Source organism: Oncorhynchus masou, unplaced genomic scaffold (genome assembly GCF_036934945.1).
Source record: "Oncorhynchus masou masou isolate Uvic2021 unplaced genomic scaffold, UVic_Omas_1.1 unplaced_scaffold_1211, whole genome shotgun sequence".
NCBI classification, from domain to species: domain Eukaryota; kingdom Metazoa; phylum Chordata; class Actinopteri; order Salmoniformes; family Salmonidae; genus Oncorhynchus; species Oncorhynchus masou.
This window is the reverse complement of record NW_027001900.1, coordinates 55,749-75,442: the sequence shown is the minus strand read 5'-3', so window position 1 is coordinate 75,442 and position 19,694 is coordinate 55,749. Positions and strand designations below refer to the sequence as shown.

Genomic DNA, 19,694 nt, shown 5'->3' with positions numbered 1-19,694 from the left:
GTGGGCAAACTTTTTGACTCGGGGGCCACAATGGGTTCTAAAATTTGACAGAGGGGCCGGGCCAGGAGCATTTGGAGGGAGTGTTTTGGGCGGATATACTAAAGCATTAAATGTAGTGTGTGCAAACCTCATAGCACAGTAAGAACACTACAACCCAATTTATTAACTGTCTTTCAAATGTGAAAAATAGCCCTTATCAGTTAATAAATTTGTCTCAAGGAATATGCAAGATATGGCATTTACATACTATTTTTCGGAGATACTGGGAGGAGGAAATGTAAATAGATTAAAATAACATACGCACTGTGATTTATCAAGATTGCGTCTGTTTTTAATAAGTTTCAATCGAAGGTGCAAAGTTAAAGAAATCAACATTTATTGAAAAATGGAATCACTTTCAACATTCAAAACATATTATTACACAACGAAATACTCAAGCTCAATAATATCTACTTGTGTTAAACTCCGCAAAATCATGGATGGATTGTCCTGACCGCGCGCTCTACAAACTCGCCACGGACGCCCTCGCCTTCACGCGCAAACAGTACACGTGTATCGTTGCCAATCACACAGACATAGGCTGTATTAAATATCAGCTGAAAATTTAAATTTAAATTAAGAGCGATGTGCGGCGTGTTAATTAAGCTACTGTACCGCTGCTGTGCGTAAATGCGCATTGCTCTTAATTAAAAGACGCACTTCCAAACTTTCCATATGCATTTTTTCATAACACAGCAGAAAAACTCACCATTTCAGTGGGAACAGTGTTGTTGGTCTCCCTTTTTTGCCAGTGCATCAAAGTCTGGAGTTAGTTTTGTTGTGGCAATTCTCAGGACAGATCTGAGGTGTTGGTCAGTTAACTTGGATCTGTGATGGGCTTTGTTGATTTTCATGACGCTAAACGTCTGCTCACACACGTAGGTCGAGCCAAACAACACCAGCATCTTCTGCTTGCTAGCATAGTTTGCATGCTTCGTGGCAAAGTGACGGCTGATATTGTACTCTTTGAAAACCGCAACAGCTTCTTGGCATATCAGACATACAGCCGTTGATCGGACTTCAGTGAAGAAGTATTTTGTTGTCCACTCCTTATTAAACACTCGGCATTCGCTGTCCACTTTCCTTCTCTTTGGTCCGCTCATTTTCACAGAAGGGCTTAATGGTGAAGTGAAAATTAAAGTGAAATAAAGATAAATACGCGCCACTCCAACAACGGTCAATGTGTTTGTGAGTGCGCCATCTATTGGGGAAACGTGGGCATTGCAGGGAAAGGGGAAAAAAGGAGGTTTTTACTATAATTTGGACAAGTTCGGCGGGCCGGATTAAAAAGCCTAACGGGCCGTATGTGGCCCACGGGCCGTAGTTTGCCCATGTCTGTTCTAGATGGTACCTACCCGTCTAACAGAATGTTCTAGATGGTACCTACCCGTCTATCAGAATGTTCTAGATGGTACCTACCCGTCTAACAGAATGTTCTAGATGGTACCTACCCGTCTAACAGAATGTTCTAGATGGTACCTACCCGTCTATCAGAATGTTCTAGGTGGTACCTACCCGTCTATCAGAATGTTCTAGATGGTACCTACCCGTCTAACAGAATGTTCTAGATGGTACCTACCCGTCTAACAGAATGTTCTAGATGGTACCTACCCGTCTATCAGAATGTTCTAGATGGTACCTACCCGTCTAACAGAATGTTCTAGATGGTACCTACCCGTCTAACAGAATGTTCTAGATGGTACCTACCCGTCTAACAGAATGTTCTAGATGGTACCTACCCGTCTATCAGAATGTTCTAGATGGTACATACTCGTCTAACAGAATGTTCTAGATGGTACCTACTCGTCTAACAGAATGTTCTAGATGGTACCTACTCGTCTAACAGAATGTTCTAGATGGTACCTACCCGTCTAACAGAATGTTCTAGATGGTACCTACCCGTCTAACAGAATGTTCTAGATGGTACCTACCCGTCTAACAGAATGTTCTAGATGGTACCTGCCCGTCTAACAGAATGTTCTAGGTGGTACCTACCCGTCTAACAGAATGTTCTAGATGGTACCTACCCGTCTAACAGAATGTTCTAGATGGTACCTACCCGTCTAACAGAATGTTCTAGACGGTACCTACCCGTCTAACAGAATGTTCTAGATGGTACCTACCTGTCTATCAGAATGTTCTAGATGGTACCTACCCGTCTAACAGAATGTTCTAGATGGTACCTACCCGTCTAACAGAATGTTCTAGATGGTACCTACCCATCTAACAGAATGTTCTAGATGTTACCTACCCGTCTAACAGAATGTTCTAGATGGTACCTACCCGTCTAACAGAATGTTCTAGGTGGTACCTACCCGTCTAACAGAATGTTCTAGATGGTACCTACCCGTCTAACAGAATGTTCTAGATGGTACCTACCCGTCTATCAGAATGTTCTAGGTGGTACCTACCCGTCTATCAGAATGTTCTAGATGGTACCTACCCGTCTAACAGAATGTTCTAGGTGGTACCTACCCGTCTAACAGAATGTTCTAGATGGTACCTACCCGTCTAACAGAATGTTCTAGATGGTACCTACCCGTCTATCAGAATGTTCTAGATGGTACCTACCCGTCTAACAGAATGTTCTAGGTGGTACCTACCCGTCTATCAGAATGTTCTAGGTGGTACCTACCCGTCTATCAGAATGTTCTAGATGGTACCTACCCGTCTAACAGAATGTTCTAGATGGTAACCACCTGTCTATCAGAATGTTCTAGATGGTACCTACCCGTCTAACAGAATGTTCTAGATGGTACCTACCCGTCTAACAGAATGTTCTAGATGGTACCTACCCGTCTATCAGAATGTTCTAGATGGTACCTACCCGTCTAACAGAATGTTCTAGATGGTACCTACCCGTCTAACAGAATGTTCTAGATGGTACCTACCCGTCTATCAGAATGTTCTAGGTGGTACCTACCCGTCTATCAGAATGTTCTAGATGGTACCTACCCGTCTAACAGAATGTTCTAGATGGTAACCACCTGTCTATCAGAATGTTCTAGATGGTACCTACCCGTCTAACAGAATGTTCTAGATGGTACCTACCCGTCTAACAGAATGTTCTAGATGGTACCTACCCGTCTATCAGAATGTTCTAGATGGTACCTACCTGTCTATCAGAATGTTCTAGACGGTACCTACCTGTCTATCAGAATGGTCTGCAGGCAGGTGTTGATCAGATTGGCCACCAGGGTACAGTTGTCTCTGCGGACCGTCTCGATACCCTTGCAGTCCATCTTGTCGTGAGTGTCGGCGCTGGAGGAGAAGTAGAGGCCTGCGTAGCGCTTCTTGTTGATCAACAGGTAGGGGTAGTACACCTGATGGGAGGAGAGAGAGAGCGATAAGAGGGAGTTTAACTAGTCTTTATTTGACCGTAGAAGGAGCTCATAGTAGCCTTGGGTCAAGTCCAATAGGGAGAAGAGAAGAGAGAGTATGGATGTTAGTTATTTGACCATCCAAGAGAGGATGAACATAGCTTTATTCCAGACTAAACAAAAGACAAAGTAGTACAAGCCAGCTTGCTCTAGCACTTGACCTGGGTTATGTTCATTCGGAAACACTGTCGATGCAACATCAAAAATTAAGTTTTTCCTAATTGGACAACCCCAGGTTGTACCCATAAAATTAAATATTATAATTTAGTATTTTAATAGGGTCTCCGTGGTAGTACCTTCTGGTTTAATCATTTCCCCCCCAGGGGTTAGGGTTTTCAAACAATAGTTTCACTCAGTTTTAAAATGTTTCCTATCAACTGAACATCACCCAGGGCTATTAGCAACTGTGTTTTAAATGGTGAACTGGTACCTTCTCAAACTCCAGTTTGATGGGAGGGGTGAAGTGGGAAGAGACCCACTCTGCCGCCTCCCTCCCAACCTCCATGGCCCTGCTCACAGTGTCCACGCCAAGTTTGACCATGACGGAGTCCGTGTCCCCGTAGATGACCTGACACACACACAGACAATCAAGGAGGGTTGTGAAAGTAGAACGACTAAAAAGAGAAGAAGAAAAAGAAAGGACAGGTTAGGATGATGTAACGACTGTCCTCCTCGCTCTCCTCTCACCTTGGCATCGGCTTGGTAACCGTTGGCGATGGTGTACTTGGATTCCACCAGCTGTTTGGTCTGCTCAATCATCTGTCTGCCAAACCCAGTAACACTCTGGAAACACAGGGAGAGGTTAGGAACACAGGGGGAGGTTAGGAACACTGGTGACACTCTGGAAACACAGGGAGAGGTTAGGAACACAGGGAGAGGTTAGGAACACTGGTGACACTCTGGAAACACAGGGAGAGGTTAGGAACACTGGTGACACTCTGGAAACACAGGGAGAGGTTAGGAACACAGGGAGAGGTTAGGAACACTGGTGACACTCTGGAAACACAGGGAGAGGTTAGGAACACTGGTGACACTCTGGAAACACAGGGAGAGGTTAGGAACACAGGGAGAGGTTAGGAACACTGGTGACACTCTGGAAACACAGGGAGAGGTTAGGAACACAGGGAGAGGTTAGGAACACTGGTGACACTCTGGAAACACAGGGAGAGGTTAGGAACACAGGGAGAGGTTAGGAACACTGGTGACACTCTGGAAACACAGGGAGAGGTTAGGAACACAGGGAGAGGTTAGGAACACTGGTGACACTCTGGAAACACAGGGAGAGGTTAGGAACACAGGGAGAGGTTAGGAACACAGGGAGAGGTTAGGAACACAGAGAGAGGTTAGGAACACTGGTGACACTCTGGAAACACAGGGAGAGGTTAGGAACACAGGGAGAGGTTAGGAACACAGGGAGAGGTTAGGAACACTGGTGACACTCTGGAAACACAGGGAGAGGTTAGGAACACAGGGAGAGGTTAGGAACACAGGGAGAGGTTAGGAACACTGTTGACACTCTGGAAACACAGGGAGAGGTTAGGAACACAGGGAGAGGTTAGGAACACTGTTGACACTCTGGAAACACAGGGAGAGGTTAGGAACACTGGTGACACGCTGGAAACACAGGGAGAGGTTAGGGACAATGGTGACACTCTGGAAACACAGGGAGAGGTTAGGGACACTGGTGACTCTCTGGAAACACAGGGAGAGGTTAGGGACAATGGTATTTCCAAGATGTCTTAAGATTTGTCCAAAGACATTCTTATGTCTTAAGAAGTCTGAAGACATGGTGTTGGCTGGGTATGTAAATACAAACAGGACATTGTCTGGAGTCCTACAGCTCCACTGGCCTGGGGTCCTGGTCCCAGTTTCCACTTTGAGACACTATGCTTGAGGAAACTGGGAAGGGTGCTCACCTGTGAGATCTCAAGGCAGGGCAGCTTGCCCACCTGAGCCCCTGTAAAGCCATAGACGGAGTTGGCGCTGATTTTGAGAGCGAGTTGTCGACCGTCAAGGACCTGTTTCTTGAAAGGATCCGTTTCCCTTTTCAGCTCCGCTTTGGCCCTGAAGACATCGAAAGGGGGTCAGAAATAACAACCACCACAACAACTTTCATTTGTTAAGCACGGTTCATTCACTGTTTGTTAAGCACTGTTCATTCACTGTTTGTTAAGCACTGTTCATTCCCTGTTCATTCACTGTTTGTTAAGCACTGTTCATTCACAGTTTGTTAAGCACTGTTCATTCACAGTTTGTTAAGCACTGTTCATTCCCTGTTTGTTAAGCACTGTTCATTCCCTGTTTGTTAAGCACTGTCTATTCACTGTTTGTTAAGCACTGTTCATTCCCTGTTTGTTAAGCACTGTTCATTCCCTGTTTGTTAAGCACTGTTCATTCCCTGTTTGTTAAGCACGGTTCATTCACTGTTTGTTAAGCACTGTTCATTCACTGTTTGTTAAGCACTGTTCATTCACTGTTTGTTAAGCACTGTTCATTCCTGTTTGTTAAGCACTGTTCATTCACTGTTTGTTAAGCACTGTTCATTCACTGTTTGTTAAGCACTGTTCATTCACTGTTTGTTAAGCACGGTTCATTCACTGTTTATTAAGCACTGTTCATTCACTGTTTGTTAAGCATTGTTCATTCACTGTTTGTTAAGCACGGTTCATTCACTGTTTGTTAAGCACTGTTCATTCACTGTTTGTTAAGCACTGTTCATTCACTGTTTGTTAAGCACTGTTCATTCACTGTTTATTAAGCACTGTTCATTCACTGTTTGTTAAGCATTGTTCATTCACTGTTTGTTAAGCACTGTTCATTCACTGTTTGTTAAGCACGGTTCATTCACTGTTTATTAAGCACTGTTCATTCACTGTTTGTTAAGCATTGTTCATTCACTGTTTGTTAAGCACGGTTCATTCACTGTTTGTTAAGCACTGTTCATTCACTGTTTGTTAAGCACGGTTCATTCACTGTTTATTAAGCACTGTTCATTCACTGTTTGTTAAGCATTGTTCATTCACTGTTTGTTAAGCACGGTTCATTCACTGTTTGTTAAGCACTGTTCATTCACTGTTTGTTAAGCACGGTTCATTCCCTGTTTGTTAAGCACTGTTCATTCACTGTTTGTTAAGCACTGTTCATTCACTGTTTGTTAAGCACGGTTCATTCCCTGTTTGTTAAGCACGGTTCATTCACTGTTTGTTAAGCACGGTTCATTCCCTGTTTGTTAAGCACTGTTCATTCACTGTTTGTTAAGCACTGTTCATTCACTGTTTGTTAAGCACTGTTCATTCACTGTTTGTTAAGCACGGTTCATTCACTGTTTGTTAAGCACGGTTCATTCACTGTTTGTTAAGCACGGTTCATTCACTGTTTGTTAAGGTCTGCATGGACTGACTTTTGTCCAGGATGAATTGGCTCATACACAACTCAGCTTTAGTCATTTGACGGCACAAGAGTTGAATTATCTTTTGTGCGAGTGAAATGGGTTAGGAGCACACTTAAAATGTCAGAAATCTACAAGAACCACCTGTCATCCCCAGGCCATCTTTTGGCCATTACATGTATGTAACCTTTATTTAAGCAGGGAGTCCCATAGAGAAACAAGTCTATTTGGCAAGGGAGCCCTGCATCTCAAACTCAGCAAGCAATTACACATTAAGTTAGACAGGAAACACAAAGAAGCAAACAAACCCAAAATTATAAAAGGAATAGTCTGCACAAAGACAGCCCTCATATACTCTATAGCAGTGTTACTGATCCTAGATCAGATTGAGAAACCTAGGAGATGTGCACAGACCCTCGTTCCAGCTGACTCCAGGTCAGTGCTTACTTCTTCCTGGCAGAGAGCAGGTCCTCCAGGATATCAGGCAGAAGTCCCTTCCTCACCGAGCTCTTAACAAACAGGTCTCCTGTGGGAGTCTTGATGAAGTCCTCTGGGGTCAGACTAAGGAGACAAGACACCCATGTCACTTACAAAATCAACGTAGGTCGACCGATCAAGGATGCAGTCATACAAAACTGGCTGAGTTTTTCACAGCCACCTGTTGCAGAGCCTTGAAGTAGCTAGATTGGAATGATACCTACAACACGGTATCTCTCCAGGAACAGGGATGGAGTTATAACCTACAGGAGGGTATCTCTCCAGGAACAGGGTTGGAGTTATAACCTACAGGAGGGTATCTCTCCAGGAACAGGGTTGGAGTTAACACCTACAGGACAGTATCTCTCCAGGAACAGGGTTGGTGTTAAAACCTACAGGAGGGTATCTCTCCAGGAACAGGGTTGGAGTTAAAACCTACAGGAGGGTATCTCTCCAGGAACAGGGTTGGAGTTAAAACCTACAGGAGGGTATCTCTCCAGGAACAGGGTTGGAGTTAAAACCTACAGGAGGGTATCTCTCCAGGAACAGGGTTGGAGTTAAAACCTACAGGAGGGTATCTCTCCAGGAACAGGGTTGGTGTTAAAACCTACAGGAGGGTATCTCTCCAGGAACAGGGTTGGTGTTAAAACCTACAGGAGGGTATCTCTCCAGGAACAGGGTTGGTGTTAAAACCTACAGGACAGTATCTCTCCAGGAACAGTGTTGGAGTTAAAACCTACAGGACGGTATCTCTCCAGGAACAGGGTTGGAGTTATAACCTACAGGACGGTATCTCTCCAGGAACAGGGTTGGTGTTAAAACCTATAGGACGGTATCTCTCCAGGAACAGGGATGGAGTTATAACCTACAGGAGGGTATCTCTCCAGGAACAGGGATGGAGTTATAACCTACAGGAGGGTATCTCTCCAGGAACAGGGATGGAGTTATAACCTACAGGAGGGTATCTCTCCAGGAACAGGGATGGAGTTATAACCTACAGGAGGGTATCTCTCCAGGAACAGGGATGGAGTTATAACCTACAGGAGGGTATCTCTCCAGGAACAGGGATGGAGTTATAACCTACAGGAGGGTATCTCTCCAGGAACAGGGTTGGAGTTAAAACCTACAGGAGGGTATCTCTCCAGGAACAGGGTTGGAGTTAAAACCTACAGGAGGGTATCTCTCCAGGAACAGGGTTGGAGTTAAATCCTACAGGACGGTATCTCTCCAGGAACAGGGATGGAGTTATAACCTACAGGACGGTATCTCTCCAGGAACAGGGTTGGTGTTAAATCCTACAGCACGGTATCTCTCCAGGAACAGGGATGGAGTTAAATCCTACAGCACGGTATCTCTCCAGGAACAGGGTTGGAGTTAAACCCTACAACACGGTATCTCTCCAGGAACAGGGATGGAGTTATAACCTACAGGAGGGTATCTGTCCAGGAACAGGTTGGTGAGCCCTGGTTAGTGAAACGACACAACAACAGTGACTCTCACCCCAGCTTCTCTGCTGAGCCCTTCTGAAGCAGGGTGGTGTAACAGAGGTTGTGGGCCATCATGATGGAGGGATACAGGGAGGAGAAATCCAGGGTGGCGATGGGGACGCTGTAGTATCTGGAGAACCCAGAGAGAGAGAGATTACTTCATGATGATGTTTTTACCCACAGAGCAGTCATAGACAGTGAAATACATAAAGGGACCACAATGGAAATAGGTCATAGACTTTACTGTGTTATCGCTGACAGCATGGAGGTACTGTGTGTATATTTGTTGAACAGTCAAATAAAAATCTAATCAATATTAGATTACATTAATACACAAACAAAACTATCAAGCTAAAATCACAAGTCAAAACCATGTCAGAACACACCCTAAAACACAGAGCAGCGTTACTCACCCTTTCTCTGTCTCAATGACTAACTCCAGTAGTCTTCAGAGCAGTGTTACTCACCCTTTCTCTGTCTCAATGACTAACTCCAGTAGTCTTCATAGCAGTGTTACTCACCCTTTCTCTGTCTCAATGACTAACTCCAGTAGTCTTCAGAGCAGTGTTACTCACCCTTTCTCTGGCTCAATGACTGTAGCTCCAGTGTAGTCTTCACCTCCCTCAGGCTTCACCACTGGCATGACCAGCCCCTGTTTCATTGCCTAACACACACACAGAGTTGACATCATTTTCTCGGTCCCAAACATTTAGGTGAGAACGTGTGTTCTAGGAATGTGTATTGAGAGAAAGAGTGTGTGTCTCACCTGCCGCAGTAGCTGGGACACCACTTTGATCTGCTGGCCTCTGGAGAGCAGGTAGGTGAGGGGAACCCCGGTGACTCTGGCCATCTCCATGTAGTTGATCACACACATCAGCTTCTGCAGCAGACGCAGGGGCAGGTAGGCATCCTTCAGGCAGTACACCGCCAGGCGCCTCCGGGTCTGCTCATTACCATTCTGGGATAGAAGGACGACAGGGAGGGAAAGAGAGGAAACATGAATGAGACGCTGTCAGTATCTGGGGGAAAGTCAGGGTACTAATAGGCCTCTACCTGACAGAAAGTGAGCAGAGAGGAGAGAGAGAGAGCAGAGAGAGGAGAGAGAGCAGAGAGAGGAGAGAGAGAGCAGAGAGGAGAGAGAGAGCAGAGAGAGGAGAGAGAGAGAGAGAGAGGAGAGAGAGAGCAGAGAGAGGAGATAGAGAGCAGAGAGAGGAGAGAGGAGAGAGAGAGCAGAGAGAGAGAGAGAGAGCAGAGAGAGGAGAGAGAGAGCAGAGAGAGGAGAGAGAGAGCAGAGAGAGGAGAGAGAGAGCAGAGAGGAGAGAGAGAGCAGAGAGAGCAGAGAGAGGAGAGAGAGCAGAGAGAGGAGAGAGCAGAGAGAGAGCAGAGAGAGGAGAGAGAGAGAGCAGAGAGAGGAGAGAGAGAGCAGAGAGAGAGAGAGAGAGAGCAGAGAGAGGAGAGAGAGAGGAGAGAGAGAGCAGAGAGAGGAGAGAGAGCAGAGAGAGGAGAGAGCAGAGAGAGAGCAGAGAGAGAGCAGAGAGGAGAGAGAGCAGAGAGAGAGAGAGAGCAGAGAGCGAGAGAGAGCAGAGAGAGAGAGAGAGAGCAGAGAGGAGAGAGAGCAGAGAGAGGAGAGAGAGCAGAGAGAGAGAGAGCAGAGAGAGAGCAGAGAGAGCAGAGAGAGAGAGAGAGAGAGAGAGAGCAGAGAGAGAGAGAGAGAGAGAGGAGAGAGAGGAGAGAGAGAGAGAGAGAGAGAGAGAGAGAGAGCAGAGAGAGAGCAGAGAGAGAGCAGAGAGAGAGAGAGAGAGCAGAGAGAGAGAGAGAGAGAGCAGAGAGAGGAGAGAGAGAGAGAGAGAGAGAGAGAGAGAGAGAGAGAGAGAGAGAGAGAGAGAGAGAGAGAGAGAGAGCAGAGAGAGAGGAGAGAGAGCAGAGAGAGGAGAGAGAGAGCAGAGAGAGCAGAGCAGAGAGAGCAGAGAGAGAGCAGAGAGCAGAGAGAGAGCAGAGAGAGAGAGAGAGCAGAGAGAGAGAGAGAGAGAGCAGAGAGAGAGAGAGAGAGAGAGAGGAGAGAGAGCAGAGAGAGGAGAGAGAGCAGAGAGAGGAGAGAGAGCAGAGAGAGGAGAGAGAGGAGAGAGAGAGCAGAGAGAGCAGAGAGAGGAGAGAGAGGAGAGAGAGAGCAGAGAGGGAGAGAGAGAGAGAGAGAGAGAGGAGAGAGAGAACAGAGAGAGGAGAGAGAGCAGAGAGAGGAGAGAGAGAGCAGAGAGAGAGCAGAGAGAGAGAGCAGAGAGAGGAGAGAGAGAGCAGAGAGCAGAGAGAGGAGAGAGAGGAGAGAGAGAGCAGAGAGAGGAGAGAGAGAGGAGAGAAAGAGTAGAGAGAGAGAGGAGAGAGAGCAGAGAGAGGAGAGAGATGTACCTGCAGATCTGTGATGATAGAATGCTGAACATCCTCCTTCTGTTCTTGCAGGAAGTGGAAGCTGACGGCGTTGAGTGTGTACGAGCGCAGTTTGTAGTCCCTCAGCAGCACCTGAAGGACCCACATGAACAGATCCAGAGTCAGTCAGACAGAACACTCGGAACAGTCAGAACAGTCTGTAGTCAGAACAGAACCATTAGAACAACAGAACAGTCTGTAGTCCCTCAGCAGCACCTGAAGAACCCACATGGACAGATCCAGAGTCAGTCAGACAGAACACTCGGAACAGTCAGAACAGTCTGTAGTCAGAACAGAACCCTTAGAACAACAGAACAGTCTGTAGTCCCTCAGCAGCACCTGAAGAGCCCACATGGACAGGTCCAGAGTCAGTCAGACAGAACACTCGGAATAGGCTGTCAGAACAGAACCCTGAGAACAACAGAACAGTCTGTAGTCCCTCAGCAGCACCTGAAGAGCCCACATGGACAGGTCCAGAGTCAGTCAGACAGAACACTCGGAATAGGCTGTCAGAACAGAAACCTGAGAACAACAGAACAGTCTGTAGTCCCTCAGCAGCACCTGAAGAGCCCACATGGACAGGTCCAGAGTCAGTCAGACAGAACACTCGGAATAGGCTGTCAGAACAGGACCCTGAGAACAACAGAACAGTCTGTAGACCCTCAGCAGCACCTAAAGAACCCACATGGACAGGTCCAGGGGCATAGAGTTACAGGCCTCATCTTTGTATGTGTTCCATTATGGAGTCTGTCCATAGGAATCCCCACCCAGTTGACTGCTTTAAGATCATGGAAGCTCTCAATGGCAATGTCCACGCAAAAACATGAATCCATGATGAGTCTAACTATGGTCCAGGGTCAGTCAGACAAAACATGAATCCATGATGAGTCTAACTATGGTCCAGGGTCAGTCAGACAAAACATGAATCCATGATGAGTCTAACTATGGTCCAGGGTCAGTCAGACAAAACATGAATCCATGATGAGTCTAACTATGGTCCAGGGTCAGTCAGACAAAACATGAATCCATGATGAGTCTAACTATGGTCCAGGGTCAGTCAGACAAAACATGAATCCATGATGAGTCTAACTATGGTCCAGGGTCAGTCAGACAAAACATGAATCCATGAAGTCCATCCAGGGATGACAAAACATGAATCCATGATAACTATGGTCCAGGGTCAGTCAGACAAAACATGAATCCATGATGAGTCTAACTATGGTCCAGGGTCAGTCAGACAAAACATGAATCCATGATGAGTCTAACTATGGTCCAGGGTCAGTCAGACAAAACATGAATCCATGATGAGTCTAACTATGGTCCAGGGTCAGTCCAGACAAAACATGAATCCAGTCTAAACAGGGTCAGTCACAAAAATATTGACTCCGTCTTGTCTGCTCCGCTGGTCTACAGTTGAAAACCTCTACTCCTAGAACCTAGATAATCTAGTATCTGGACACCACGCAACATATGGTTCCGGGTTCCAACACTGGATGAGAGTATGTTATATGTTCCTATACATAAGGTCAGAGGTCAGCGGCCGGCCAGTTACCTGGAGCAGGTCAAACTGAACTCGTCCCTCCATGTTGAGGATCTTGTTCTCTCTGCGGCCCATCTGTTTGCTCTGGAAACTGGAGTCTCTCAGGACTGACTTGATGCCCTGTACTCTGCCCAGGTAGGGGAACAGCTTGACCTGCAATCAGACATATCAATCAAATACATTTTAGAAAGCCCTTTTAGAAAGCCACAGAGTGCTTCACAGACACCCAGCCTAAAACCCCAAAGAGCAAGAGACACAGAGGCAGGAGCACAGAGACACAGAGGCAGAGACACAGAGACACAGAGGCAGGAGCACAGAGACACAGAGGCAGAAGCACAGAGACACAGAGGCAGAGACACAGAGGCAGAAGCACAGAGACACAGAGGCAGAGACACAGAGGCAGAAGCACAGAGACACAGAGCAAGAGACACAGAGGCAGGAGCACAGAGACACAGAGGCAGAAGCACAGAGACACAGAGGCAGAGACACAGAGGCAGAAGCACAGAGACACAGAGGCAGAGACACAGAGGCAGAAGCACAGAGACACAGAGCAAGAGACACAGAGGCAGGAGCACAGAGACACAGAGGCAGAAGCACAGAGACACAGAGGCAGAGACACAGAGGCAGAAGCACAGAGACACAGAGGCAGAAGCACAGAGACACAGAGGCAGAGACACAGAGGAAAGAAGCACAGAGACACAGAGGCAGAGACACAGAGGCAGGAGCACAGAGACACAGAGGCAGAGACACAGAGACACAGAGGCAGGAGCACAGAGACACAGAGGCAGAAGCACAGAGACACAGAGGCAGAGACACAGAGGCAGAAGCACAGAGACACAGAGGCAGAGACACAGAGGCAGAAGCACAGAGACACAGAGGCAGAGACACAGAGACACAGAGGCAGAGACACAGACATCACTCCAGATGTCTCCTTCCATGACTTTAATAGAGGAGACGTGGCAGGTAGGAGAGACAGCCACGCTACTCCATCAGCCTTTTTAAAGGTCATTGTTTATGAAAACAACATTTTCGTGAATTTCATTTGAGGAAGATCCAATTGTTATTTTTGGGGCCTAATTCAAATGCATTTCTTAGCGTCGAAGGTTTGTGTGCGAGTTGTTTTTTGGGTCAGACCAAAATCATTGCTGTTTTGGGGATCTCTAGTATCTTATAGGGCAGCTGTTTAGGCCCCTTACCTTTTTCTATCTTTACTAACGACATGCCACTGGCTCTGAGTAAATGACTCAACACTACACACGTCAGCTACTACAGCAACTGAAGTGACTGCAACAATTAACAAAGAGCTGCAGTTAGTTTCGGAATGGGTAGCAAGAAATACGTTTGTCCTAAATATTTAAAAACTAAAAGCATTGTATTTGGGACAAAACGATGAGATTCACTAAACCCTAAACCTAAATGACATCTCGTAATGAATGTGGTAATGAGCAAGTGTCATGGTCAAAACATAATGATACAACAGTAGTTAAGATGGGGAGAAGTCTGTCTATAAATGCACTGCTCTACCTTCTTAACAGCACTATCAACAAGGCAGGTCCTACAGGCTCTAGTTTCTACCTTCTTAACAGCACTATCAACAAGGCAGGACCTACAGGCTCTAGTTTCTACCTTCTTAACAGCACTATCAACAAGGCAGGTCCTACAGGCTCTAGTTTCTACCTTCTTAACAGCACTATCAAAAAGGCAGGTCCTACAGGCTCTAGTTTCTACCTTCTTAACAGCACTATCAACAAGGCAGGACCTACAGGCTCTAGTTTCTACCTTCTTAACAGCACTATCAAAAAGGCAGGTCCTACAGGCTCTAGTTTCTACCTTCTTAACAGCACTATCAACAAGGCAGGTCCTACAGGCTCTAGTTTCTACCTTCTTAACAGCACTATCAACAAGGCAGGTCCTACAGGCTCTAGTTTCTACCTTCTTAACAGCACTATCAAAAAGGCAGGTCCTACAGGCTCTAGTTTCTACCTTCTTAACAGCACTATCAACAAGGCAGGACCTACAGGCTCTAGTTTCTACCTTCTTAACAGCACTATCAAAAAGGCAGGTCCTACAGGCTCTAGTTTCTACCTTCTTAACAGCACTATCAACAAGGCAGGTCCTACAGGCTCTAGTTTCTACCTTCTTAACAGCACTATCAACAAGGCAGGCCCTACAGGCTCTAGTTTCTACCTTCTTAACAGCACTATCAAAAAGGCAGGTCCTACAGGCTCTAGTTTCTACCTTCTTAACAGCACTATCAACAAGGCAGGACCTACAGGCTCTAGTTTCTACCTTCTTAACAGCACTATCAAAAAGGCAGGTCCTACAGGCTCTAGTTTCTACCTTCTTAACAGCACTATCAACAAGGCAGGACCTACAGGCTCTAGTTTCTACCTTCTTAACAGCACTATCAACAAGGCAGGTCCTACAGGCTCTAGTTTCTACCTTCTTAACAGCACTATCAACAAGGCAGGTCCTACAGGCTCTAGTTTTGTCGCACTTTGACTACTGTTCAGGCGTGTGGTCAGGTGCCAGAAAGAGGGACTTGGGAAAATTGCAGTTGGTTCAGAACAGGGCAGCACGGCTGTCCCTTAAAAGAACACAGAGCTAACATTAATGACATGCATGTCAATCTCTCCTGGCTCAAAGTGCAAGAGAGATTGTCTTCATCACTACTTGTTTTTGTAAGAAGTGTTGACTGGCTGAATGTACAGAGGTGTATGTTTAAAATACTAGAACAAAGCTTGGACACCCCTGCATATCCCACAAGACATGCCACCAGAGGTCTCTTCACAGTCCCCAAGTCCAGAACAGACTATGGGAGGCACACAGTACTACATAGAGCCATGACTACATGGAACTCTATTCCACAGTACGACATAGAGCCATGACTACATGGAACTCTATTCCACAGTACTACATAGAGCCATGACTACATGGAACTCTATTCCACAGTACGACACATAGACATGACTACATGGAACTCTATTCCACAGTACGACATAGAGCCATGACGACATGGAACTCTATTCCACAGTACGACACATAGCCATGACTACATGGAACTCTATTCCACAGTACGACACATAGCCATGACTACATGGAACTCTATTCCACAGTACGACACAGAGCCATGACTACATGGAACTCTATTCCACAGTACGACACAGAGACATGACTACATGGAACTCTATTCCACAGTACGACACATAGCCATGACTACATGGAACTCTATTCCACAGTACGACATAGAGCCATGACTACATGGAACTCTATTCCACAGTACGACATAGAGCCATGACGACATGGAACTCTATTCCACAGTACGACATAGAGCCATGACTACATGGAACTCTATTCCACAGTATGACATAGAGCCATGACTACATGGAACTCTATTCCACAGTACGACATAGAGCCATGACAACATGGAACTCTATTCCACAATACTACATAGAGCCATGACTACATGGAACTCTATTCCACAGTACGACATAGAGCCATGACTACATGGAACTCTATTCCACAGTACAACACATAGCCATGACTACATGGAACTCTATTCCACAGTACGACATAGAGCCATGACTACATGGAACTCTATTCCACAGTACAACACATAGCCATGACGACATGGAACTCTATTCCACAGTACGACATAGAGCCATGACTACATGGAACTCTATTCCACAGTACTACATAGAGCCATGACGACATGGAACTCTATTCCACAGTACTACATAGAGCCATGACGACATGGAACTCTATTCCACAGTACGACATAGAGCCATGACTACATGGAACTCTATTCCACAGTACGACATAGAGCCATGACGACATGGAACTCTATTCCACAGTACTACATAGAGCCATGACTACATGGAACTCTATTCCACAGTACGACATAGAGCCATGACTACATGGAACTCTATTCCACAGTACGACACATAGCCATGACTACATGGAACTCTATTCCACAGTACGACATAGAGCCATGACTACATGGAACTCTATTCTACAGTACGACATAGAGCCATGACGACATGGAACTCTATTCCACAGTACTACATAGAGCCATGACTACATGGAACTCTATTCCACAGTACGACACATAGCCATGACTACATGGAACTCTATTCCACAGTACGACACAGAGCCATGACTACATGGAACTCTATTCCACAGTACGACACAGAGCCATGACTACATGGAACTCTATTCCACAGTACAACATAGAGCCATGACTACATGGAACTCTATTCCACAGTACAACATAGAGCCATGACTACATGGAACTCTATTCCACAGTACGACATAGAGCCATGACTACATGGAACTCTATTCCACAGTACGACACAGAGCCATGACTACATGGAACTCTATTCCACGTCAGGTAACTGATGCAGCAGTAGAATCAGATTTAAACAGCAGGACATAAATACAGCGGGACTGTGAAGACATGCACATACATTGAAATATTGTTGAATGGTGGTATTATTCATTCTGTACTGTACATTTTGTACTGTAGATAAGTAGTGGTGTAATAATGTTATATGATGTACTGTTATATATATATTATTTTATAAGTAAATGTAAGTGGTTTCTAGTATCTTATGACAGGCAGGTACAGCTCCAGTAGTTAGACCGACAGGCAGGTACAGCTCCAGTAGTTAGACTGACAGGCAGGTACAGCTCCAGTAGTTAGACTGACAGCCAGGTACAGCTCCAGTAGTTAGACTGACAGGCAGGTACAGCTCCAGTAGTTAGACTGACAGGCAGGTACAGCTCCAGTAGTTAGACTGACAGGCAGGTACAGCTCCAGTAGTTAGACCGACAGGCAGGTACAGCTCCAGTAGTTAGACCGACAGGCAGGTACAGCTCCAGTAGTTAGACTGACAGGCAGGTACAGCTCCAGTAGTTAGACTGACAGCCAGGTACAGCTCCAGTAGTTAGACTGACAGGCAGGTACATTTAACAGCTCCAGTAGTTAGACTGACAGATGCACATACAACAAGACAATATACAACAAATACTGCATCAACAGACATTGATCTGGCAGGTTAGACTTAGAATCTGGACGTTCTGATTCTAGAAGTCTCCATAGAACCATGGCCAGTCTGTCTGTACTGACCTTCAGGGTAGCTGCTCTGTTCAGCAGGTAGGGAAGGTCAAAGTTCTGGATGTTGTACCCAGTGATGATGTCTGCATCCACTGTCCTCACAAACTCAGCCCAGCTCTGCAGGGGGAATACAAAGAGCCAATCAGGGGGGAACCTCCACTGCTGTTGGTCTTAAAGCAGCCAAGCTCAACTCCCCACAAGTGTGTTTGTGTGTTTGTATATGTTACCTGTAGTAACTGGCTCTCTTTAGTGAAGCACAGGACCTGGGAGCCCACGATGCTGGAGCAGGACTGGAGGGTGAAGACGGTGCGGATGAAGGGTTCCTTCTCTCCCTGTCGCTGCACCATGGAGGCTATCTGGATCACTGGGTCTTTCTCTGCCTCTGGAAAAATACCTAGAAGAAGACAAGAGAGTTGGGCCAACCTTTAGAATAGTGAATACTGTTCTGATCCTAGACATTCAGTTACATAGAACAGTGTCAATTCTCCTCATGTCATGTAAACGGGGAGTTAACATGGCTGTCATAGAATGTTGTAGTGTCATGTAAATGAAGAGTTAATATGGCTGTCATAGAATGTTGTAGTGTCATGTAAATGAAGAGTTAACATGGCTGTCATAGAATGTTGTAGTGTCATGTAAATGAAGAGTTACCATGGCTGTCATAGAATGTTGTAGTGTCATGTAAATGAAGAGTTACCATGGCTGTCATAGAATGTTGTAGTGTCATGTAAATGAAGAGTTAACATGGCTGTCATAGAATGTTGTAGTGTCATGTAAATGAAGAGTTAACATGGCTGTCATAGAATGTTGTAGTGTCATGTAAATGAAGAGTTAACATGGCTGTCATAGAATGTTGTAGTGTCATGTAAATGCATCATAATGCAGAAACCTCAATGTCCCAACTCTCTAAATACATGTCTCTGCTGACAGGAGTCAGAGGACAAGCCAGTAAACACAGTCTCTCCAGTCCACAGACACACAATCAGTACAATACAGTATAATATAGTACAATGCAGTACAGAGCACAAACCTTTTCTTCCAGCACACTCAATGTCAAAGCTGAGAACCCTGAGAGGAGCGATCCTCTGGTACTCTCCCTCTGCTGGGTGACTGATCAGCTGGGTCCATCCCACATCAACTTCATACTGACACAGAGACACCTAGGAGAGGGGAGGGAGGTACTGTAAATCTAGAACACCCCCTGGGTGTGTAAAGGCCAGAGGTCTCCATTCTCTTACCTTGCCAGGGTGGTCCGTCTCCCCCAACATCCTCTCCTCCCTCACCCGGTACTTCCCTTTGGGCAGCTCAATCCAGCAGCAACCCACCACATCACTGTCCACCATAAACCTATAGCACCACGGGACACAGCAGACCTCATTTATCAAAATGTGTACAAAATAATTTGTTCATTCTCATGAAAAACAACTGCTTACTGTGTGAATTTGGTTGAAAATACACGTCTCCCAAAAAGGTCTAAATAATTGGTTTATATAGTTTAACACTGGAAGCCCTGAGGAAGTCATTTTGTCTGCATATCAATAAAACCTGTTAATCTCCTTTTAAAGTCCTGCTCCACTACTTCCTAGACTCATCCTAAATAAGTCTCATTAGTGTTAGAAGCCCTGAGGAAGTCATTTTGTCTGCATATCAATAAAACCTGTTAATCTCCTTTTAAAGTCCTGCTCCACTACTTCCTAGACTCATCCTAAATAAGTCTCATTAGACTCATCCTAAATGTTCATTAGTGTTAGAAGCCCTGAGGAAGTCATTTTGTCTGCATATCAATAAAACCTGTTAATCTCCTTTTAAAGTCCTGCTCCACTACTTCCTAGACTCATCCTAAATA

The 19,694-nt window shown here is 45.7% G+C and overlaps 1 protein-coding gene across 1 annotated transcript in view; it reads right to left on the bottom strand.

The window, feature by feature from the left end:
* LOC135529930 (DNA polymerase delta catalytic subunit-like) overlaps positions 1-19,191 on the bottom strand; it is a 31,707-nt gene extending 12,516 nt beyond the window's left edge. Inside the window, exons 1-14 of the mRNA XM_064958327.1 lie at positions 19,087-19,191; positions 18,879-19,008; positions 18,076-18,242; positions 17,861-17,965; positions 12,745-12,885; positions 11,175-11,285; positions 9,538-9,729; positions 9,347-9,435; positions 8,785-8,901; positions 7,255-7,368; positions 5,336-5,483; positions 4,107-4,202; positions 3,850-3,987; positions 3,187-3,362 (exon numbers count right to left, since the gene is read on the bottom strand). Coding sequence (XP_064814399.1) covers positions 3,187-3,362; positions 3,850-3,987; positions 4,107-4,202; positions 5,336-5,483; positions 7,255-7,368; positions 8,785-8,901; positions 9,347-9,435; positions 9,538-9,729; positions 11,175-11,285; positions 12,745-12,885; positions 17,861-17,965; positions 18,076-18,242; positions 18,879-19,008; positions 19,087-19,191 — 1,829 coding nt within the window. The remainder of the gene's footprint in view (positions 1-3,186; positions 3,363-3,849; positions 3,988-4,106; positions 4,203-5,335; positions 5,484-7,254; positions 7,369-8,784; positions 8,902-9,346; positions 9,436-9,537; positions 9,730-11,174; positions 11,286-12,744; positions 12,886-17,860; positions 17,966-18,075; positions 18,243-18,878; positions 19,009-19,086) is intronic.
* Positions 19,192-19,694: the final 503 nt, after the last annotated feature.